The following is an 8047-nucleotide window of genomic DNA, read 5'->3' on the forward strand; positions in this document are numbered from 1 at the left end:
TGGTAGTGTAACTAGTGGTGAATGAACAGATGGGACGTGGGAGGAAGAAATGTTCCAATCTGTGCTGCGTCAGTCAGTCAATATGTCCATTTGGAATTATGGGGCTGGCTCAGTGATGTGTGTCACATACATCGCCACAGGTCATTAGCTACCACCCATGTCTTATCTGACACAAGGGCCCATGCAGTGTACGTTCTGCATGGCCAGATCATATCAGGGTAGGAAACTACAGAGTTTTTGTTTCATCTTCAGACTCACTTTGGCTATGTTCTGGAAGGACAATAATAAATCACTCAATTCACTTTGCTCACCGGTCAGTCACCTTGGTGCAGTTTCTTAGATATCAGTCAGTAAGCTTTTGGGCAAGTCAGTGTGTAATGTCCAGAGGGCCCCACCCTGTCCCTGTCACACTAGAGCAGTGACACGGCCCATCTTTGCTGCTTCCTCAGAAGCCCACGGCTGCAGGTTCTGCAGTGCGAACAGGGAGGAGTTGTGGATGCAGAGTGGATCGGATGGAACTGAGTCGCTCAGGGACTTCTGAAAGGCATCATGCTGCAGCTGGATAATCAGCCGATTGGCCTGCTGACGCTCCGCTTCCCTCTCCTCGGCCGTCTGTCGCCTGGCAACGAAGACAGGGCGGGTAGGGAGAGGACAGGGACAGACGCAGAATGGACACTTATTAAGATTCACTGTTAGAGGACTTGGCTATACAGAGAGAAAATGTGAGGCTCCCAGAGACATCAGAACAGGGACACTGATGACAACCACCTGTCAGCAGCTATCATATGGTTGGTACAGTACAGCAGGAGAGACACCACACTGGCATGAGCCATAATGACACATGGGAGAAACCAGAGAGGACACTAACCAATGTTGCCAAACAAAACCTGATTGCACATGATTGCACTCAAGATGGAGCCACTCTTGCAGACAATCTTGCAGATAATATTTGTAACAGAACTTTTCAGTGAATATTTTATACTTTGTAGAAAGCACTATCAAAAAGGTAACATATTGGTGTTATCCTTATTTTTAGGTAAATTTGCAAACATCAAATTGGTAGGCCTAATTTATAATTTGTTGTTTGACCTTTGACACGTTCCAACAGCGACCTGGTGTCGGTAAAGTAGCTGGACTAGGCTACAGTATCATTGCATTAATAATCACTTGTTTCCGAAAATATAAGAAAGGTTGGTGTATTTCAGTACAATAAATCTAGCGGCAAATTGTTTCATAATACGCCTACAACGTAAATGCTAGGTTAGGATATGTTAAACTACGTTTCATAATGATATTACCATAAAATAGGCTAGTTACACTTGTTGGCTATATAACCTGTGGTTTTCTTTGTCGAATAGAAATAATAATGCAGATACAGTGGCAAGAAAAAATATGTGAACCCTTTGGAAATACCTGGATTTCTGCATAAATTGGTCATAACATTTGTCTGATCTTCATCTAGGTCACAACAATAGACCAACACAGTCTGCTTAAACTAATAACACACAGACAATTATACGTTTTCATGTCTTTATTGAACACACCGTGTAAACATTCACAGTGCAGGGTGGAAAAAGTATGTGAACCCTTGGATTTAATAACAGGTTGACCCTCCTTTGGCAGTAAAAACCTCAACCAAATGTTTTCTGTAGTTGCGGATCAGACCTGCACAACAGTCAGGAGGAATTTTGGACCATTCAACTTTACTAAACTGTTTCAGTTCAGCAATATTCTTGGGATGTCTGGTGTGAACTGCTTTCTTGAGGTCATGCCACAGCATTTCAATCGGGTTGAGGTCAGGACTCTGACTGGGCCACTCCAGAAGGCGTATTTTGTATGTCCTCCCATGAACACCATTCTTGTTTTACGCATCGTAGACTCGTCAACAGAGATGTTAGCATGTAACCAGAGATTTCTGTAAGTCTTTAGCTGACACTCTAGGATTCTTCTTAACCTCATGGAGCATTCTGCGCTGTGCTCTTGCAGTCATCTTTGCAGAACGGCCACTTCTAGGGAGAGTAGCAACAGTGCTGAACTTTCTCCATTTATAGACAATTTGTCTTACTGTGTGGACTGATGAACATCAAGGCTTTTAGAGATATTTTTGTAACCCTTTCCAGCTTTATGGAAGTCTACAATTCTTAATTTTAGGTCTTCTGAGATGTCTTTTGTTCGAGGCATGGTTCACATCAGGCAATGCTTCTTCTGAATAGCAAACTCAAATTTTGTGAGTGTTTTTTATAGAGCAGGGCAGCTCTAACCAACATCTCCAATCATGTCTCATTGATTGAACTCCTGGTTAGCTGACTCCTGACTCCAATTAGCTTTTGGAGAAGTCATTAGCCTAGGGGTTCACATACTTTTTCCAACCTACACTGTGAATGTTTAAATTATATATTCAATATAGACAAGAAAAATACAATAATGTGTGTGTTATTAGTTTAAGCACACTGTGTTTGTCTATTGTTGTGACTTAGACGAAGATCAGATCAAATTTGATGATCAATTTATGCAGAAATCCAGGCAATTCCAAAGGGTTCACATAAATTTTCCTGCCACATAACATACATAGATGAGTCCTAGCTCAACATAAGATAGACTATAGGCAAAACGTGTTTTGGCATGAGTCAATTGGTTGGCCTACTGCAGTACATCTTACTTACTCAACAAATCAAACAGACGAAACTAGAGCCATAACAATAGTTGGCGATACTCATAAACCTAGCCCTATCAAACTAACTCTCTTAACATTGTTTATTGTATTCTGGTTTATTGCATTTGTTCCAAAAATACTCTTTCCCAGATATAACATCACATGTTATTGTGTTGCCTACATTACATGTTATTGTGTAGCCTGCCCTGCAGTGTGCGTGTGCAAGTGATCCAGTTCATATTTGATAAGCTATTAAATCTGAATGTTTTACCGCCAACACTGTCAAGAGATATTTTCCATATACCACAAACTCTTTGATCCAAACACTTAGTCCAACATTAATGACACTCTATAGAGCTGAATGAAAGGTGTTCGGAAAAGTACAATCCATGGACTGTCCCCAGACTTCTGTTCTGACTGTAGATGGTTATGGAAGGTAAAGACAGGTTGGGCTGGTGAGGCTGAGCTGTCAGTGACATAAAGGGTGTGAATATTCCTGTTAGGTTGAGTGCACATGAATTATTGGGTGCCCATTAGCGTTGATAAACAGTTATCTAGGGCCTTAGCACACCTCTACTGGTGATATTGCAGTTTTATTCAAACTATAATTCTCAAATTTGGAAAGTGACATTAGAAAGTGGTAACTGATGATGTGCTGCTGTGTTAGCCACTGATAGAGAGTAAACCCAGACTAGATCCTCCTCTTTCTCCAGAGAAACCACTCAGAAAACAACTCATCCTCATCTCTCTTCCTCCCCTCCCCTTCTCCAGCTCAGTGTCTCACCTCCACTTGGTCCTGCGGTTCTGGAACCAGGTCTTGACCTGAGCGTCGGTCATCTTGAGGGTCTTGGCGAGAGCAGCCCGCTCAGCGCTGGCTAGGTACTTCTGTCTGTGGAAGCGTTTCTCCAGCTCACAGATCTGCACCCGGGAGAAGGACGTCCGCGGCTTCTTCCTCTTCGGAGGGGTGCGGTTCTGGTAGGGGTGACCAATTCGCCGGGCCACTGTGAATGGCGTCAGTGCAGCTATGTGTGTGTAGGTGTGCGTGTGTGAGGAAGGGACATTGCACAAACAAAGAGAGCAGGTCATGCACAGGTTAACAGGATCTTGTGTTGTGTTCAGTTTGTTGAAGGACATTACATTCCGCATTGCAATCTCTACATGTGATCTAAAATGTAAATAAATTCACACGCTCATTGGTTTGACCTACTAATATACCCCCTAATATACCCCCCTCCTCTCTGTCATAGAGCTAGAATGTTTGAGTGTTTTATGGGTCTTTAGAGGCCTATTTCTTCCCATTGGATAATGTTATTCTAATTCTAATCCAAACAAAATCAATGTTCAACATATTTTTTAAGTATTATCTATTTTTTCTTCAAACAAAATGATAACTTCTGTCTAAGTCCATGGTTAGTTAAATACAAGTCAAAATCCAGATATTTTATTTCCTCATACAATGGGGTTTTATAGTAGTTTATAGTAGCAGACAGATTGCTGTAATAGTGGTGTAATATTCCGAATATGTATAGGTCTATACGTTGACAGTTAATTATGCTGAGGATGTCGATGAAAAGAGGTGAGTGTTAATGACACTTTACATCGTCATAGTTCCCCCCAGAAGTAAACAAAGGTGCTGAAAAATATTACAGGCCACCCACTGGAACACAGAATGGGAAACATTTACGTTTCAGATGAGAGGTTCTCCTCTTTTTATTTTTTGGAGTGTCCCGATTATTTTATTACAACTTGATAATAAAATAACGGATAAGGCAAACAGTAGTCTACCATATTGGCCAATTATGTGTTTTAGAGTTAATTTCTGTTGAAAATAATAAGTAGTTGTAACTTAATAAGAATCATCTACTCTCAGTTACTCTAGATGTTCCATGTAAACATTTAGTTTAAATAAATATAGACAGAAATACAAAAAGCTAATTCATGAATTTATTAATAAATGCACATTGTGTTAGGCTATACCTCATTATATAATAATAATACACTTATAATTGTAATATTTCCCGTTTAGCAAAACACGCACACTAATAACGGGGACTGTGAAGAAACACACACACACACAGGCATAGACTGTCGCATACACATACACACGCTAACACACGCACTCTACACACGCCTACACATAGATGTTGTGTTGTAGATATGTGATAGTAGAGTAGTGGCCTGAGGGAACACGCTTAATGTGTTATGAAAAGTGTTATTAAATGTAATGTCATGTAATATTTTAAATTGTAAATAACTGCCTTAATGTTGCTGGACCCCAGGAAGAGTAGCTGCTGGAGCTAATGGTGATCCTTAATAAATACAAATACACGCACGCACGCACGCACAGAGACACACACAGAGACACACACACAAACAAAAGTGTTCCTTCAGTAGTAACTGAATACAATTAGGTTTAGTTGCGGGAGACAAGTGTTGTAGCTAATAGCCAATATAAAGATGTCTGAAACACTTGTGCAATGTATCGTAGCAATTTCGATAAGAGCGCACCCCTCCTATCGATTTAATCAATCAAAATATTATTCCAAATTTGATAAAAAGCTAAATAATTATTGTTCAATGCGAGTCTACAATTTGTGTTTGTTTATTAGAATTACACTGTTTGCAATTTGATATTTGTGATCAGTTGATATTTGCTTGTTACATTGTGTGGTAAACCTGTCAAAAAGTTGTGTCAGGCCATTAATTGGCATAGTTCTAATGGTGCAAATTGCAAGTATTGTAACTTGTGCCAAATGTACCGCATTGAGAACAGCCCTAATTCAGCGAGTATTTCTACAGGCCTACTCCAGATTTAAAAGTATTTTTTATTGTTTTATGTCAAATAAAATTAAATTGTATTCGTCACATGCGCCGAATATAACATTGAAATGCTTACTTACAAGCCCTTAACCAACAATGCAGTTTTAAGAAATATAAGGGTTAATTGAAAAATAGATAAGTAAAAAATACTAAATAAAAATAACAAATAATTAAAGAGTAGCAGTAAAATAACAATAGTGAGGCTACATACAGGGGGTACCGGTACAGAGTCAATGTGCCGGTTAGTCGAGGTAATTGAGGTAATATATACATGTAGGTGGAGGCTTTATCCTTTGAGTTAAACCTTACTTTCAAATATTACATAATATGATGAATAATTAAATGTTTAATTATTTGTATCTGTTTTCATCAAATATTTGTTTTTATGCTATGTTATTGTTGATTTTATTTCTGTCAACATGCAGCCCAGGCCTACACATTTTCCCTCAAAATAGAGATTTCAGAATTAGACTAAAATGCAAGTTCATCTGGTGAACTGATTAGACTAGTCCAGTATACTTTATTTGTGGACCAGTTCCATTCCGTTTCAACTCCATGAGTGAAATGAAAATTCATCTTTGAAAAATAATAGGCTAGCATACGAAAACCCTGAATTTACCGATTTAAAATGGAAATTACCACATCCTGGTGAATAGGCCGACCTACTGACCTACATCCCAACTAGCCAATGTGCTTTTATGGCCGGTTTCCCAGACATTAAGCCTAGCTACTCCTGGAGTAAAACACACTTTGAATGGAGATAGTTTACCTGCGAATCTTTCCTTTGCGAATCTTTGGCTGCTCTCCATCCAGGGGAAGCTGATGCTCCCTAGCCCTGGTACCGCGCTGGCTAAAGAAGGAGGCACTGCGGCGGCCAGCGGCCTGTGCGCCGGGACGCGTATCACCCCTCCTGGGGTGAAAGTCAAGTTCACTCCGTATGCACTTGGTTCCTCGTATGGTGATGCAAGGCCATGAAAAGAACCGGAACGCGAAGTAAAGGGCGCTGCACTGGCTCCAGTTGGACTATCGAGGTGGTAACCTCCTCCACTTGTGGAGTTGCCAGTATCCGAACCACTCCGGGTTGTGTTCTGTGATCCTTCCTGGTCAGTACAACTGAGAATCTGGTCAATGCCAAAACTAATAGGTTCATGCTGGGCAGGTTGTGAGGGCTGACTTACGCCGCTGGGGCTTGTGCTTGGCGCCCGCTCCATTCTCGCTCCCAGAACCTTTCCAGCCCCTTTATGCAGTCCTCTCGGTCAGAGCCGATGATGCAAAAGGAACGACGTGTACAAGTAAAAATTGCTTATGTTGGGTTAAGTATCTAAATCTTTCCCTTTTAAAGCTCGTTTTGGATTATGCTTTCTATGGCCTTCTATGGCAGCGAGTTTTCCACCATCCTTCGCGGCTCTAAAGGATCCGTCCATCTGAAATTTGATGACGTTTTAGACGTCGATTTTGCTGTGCAGGGCAATCGTTGCTTGGGACAATTCTCCTCTGCCCACACCCCCGCCGCAATAATGTTTCCTCTTTCCCTCTTCCTATTGGTTGGAGGAGCTTTTCCGCCACATCATTGGTTGAAGTATTAACTTCAACCAATTTAATGCGATCTAAGGGAATATTCCAAAGTGACATAATTTCTTAAAAAAAGGCACATTGTGGCGGATTCATTAATATCTTTATTGTCTGTATAGTCGACGATCAATGATGCGTTGTTATAGTGTATCATAAACACGGTTTATAAAAGGAGATTTAATGACACTGCATAATGAATATGCGTGCATTCCTAATTAGACTAGTTCTACATTAGTGGTTTATCCAAATTCTGATTTGTATCATTTGAGTTTCTACTTTAAAAGTTCATAGCCTATTTTGTGTTTTGATAGGCTATGGGTTTATTTTACAAACGTTATGCATTCGGTTTGGATCGAAAATAATGTAGGACTATTAATTACAATTAAGTGGAAGCCTACACAAAATGACACTAACAAAACGCTTTCATGCCAGCAAACCTATAAAGGAGGCATCATATTGGCATCGTCGCACACACCATTGGTGGTGGTGGCATGGCGACGATGTTCAATTCCGATGGTCAATGCAAGCAAAATAAGAATGCAGGCTTATGTAGAATTTATTATCACTCGCCACTAGTCGTGGATTGGACGCAACATAGGCTAAATTAACTTATTTACAGACCTTGTGCAATGGCTTTTCACTGGGGAAGCGGTTATCTTGATTATTTTTTATTTATTTAACTAGGCAAGTCAGTTAAGAACAAATCATTATTTACAATGACGGTCTATCGAGGAACAGTGGGTTAACTGTCTTGTTCAGGGGCTATGCTTTATCTTGGCCAGGTCGCAGTTGCAAATGAGAACTTGTTCTCAACTAGCCTACCTGGTTAAATAAAGGCGAAAAAAATAAAAATAAATGACAGATTCGATCAGACTCATATATCAACAGCGAATTTGAACTTTGAGCTCGCAAGTCGAATTTGGGCAGTGTACGCATGATAGCCTATAACTTGTATTATCCCTGATATGTACAAATTGATGGGCACGTAGACTATGGCTTTGT

The 8047-nt window shown here is 40.3% G+C and overlaps 1 protein-coding gene across 1 annotated transcript; it reads right to left on the minus strand.

Moving 5' to 3' along the window:
* Positions 1-316: 316 nt before the first annotated feature.
* On the minus strand, positions 317-6812 carry LOC106563176 (T-cell leukemia homeobox protein 3). Its single transcript, XM_014128481.3, has 3 exons — positions 6243-6812; positions 3438-3675; positions 317-619 (listed from the first exon to the last, which is right to left on the minus strand). Exons 1-3 carry the CDS (start codon positions 6682-6684, stop codon positions 406-408), a joined length of 894 nt encoding a protein of 297 aa, XP_013983956.1. The 5' UTR covers positions 6685-6812; the 3' UTR covers positions 317-405.
* Positions 6813-8047: the final 1235 nt, after the last annotated feature.

This window comes from Salmo salar, chromosome 11 (genome assembly GCF_965601325.2).
Source record: "Salmo salar chromosome 11, fSalSal1, whole genome shotgun sequence".
In the NCBI taxonomy this organism is placed as follows: Eukaryota; Metazoa; Chordata; class Actinopteri; order Salmoniformes; family Salmonidae; genus Salmo; species Salmo salar.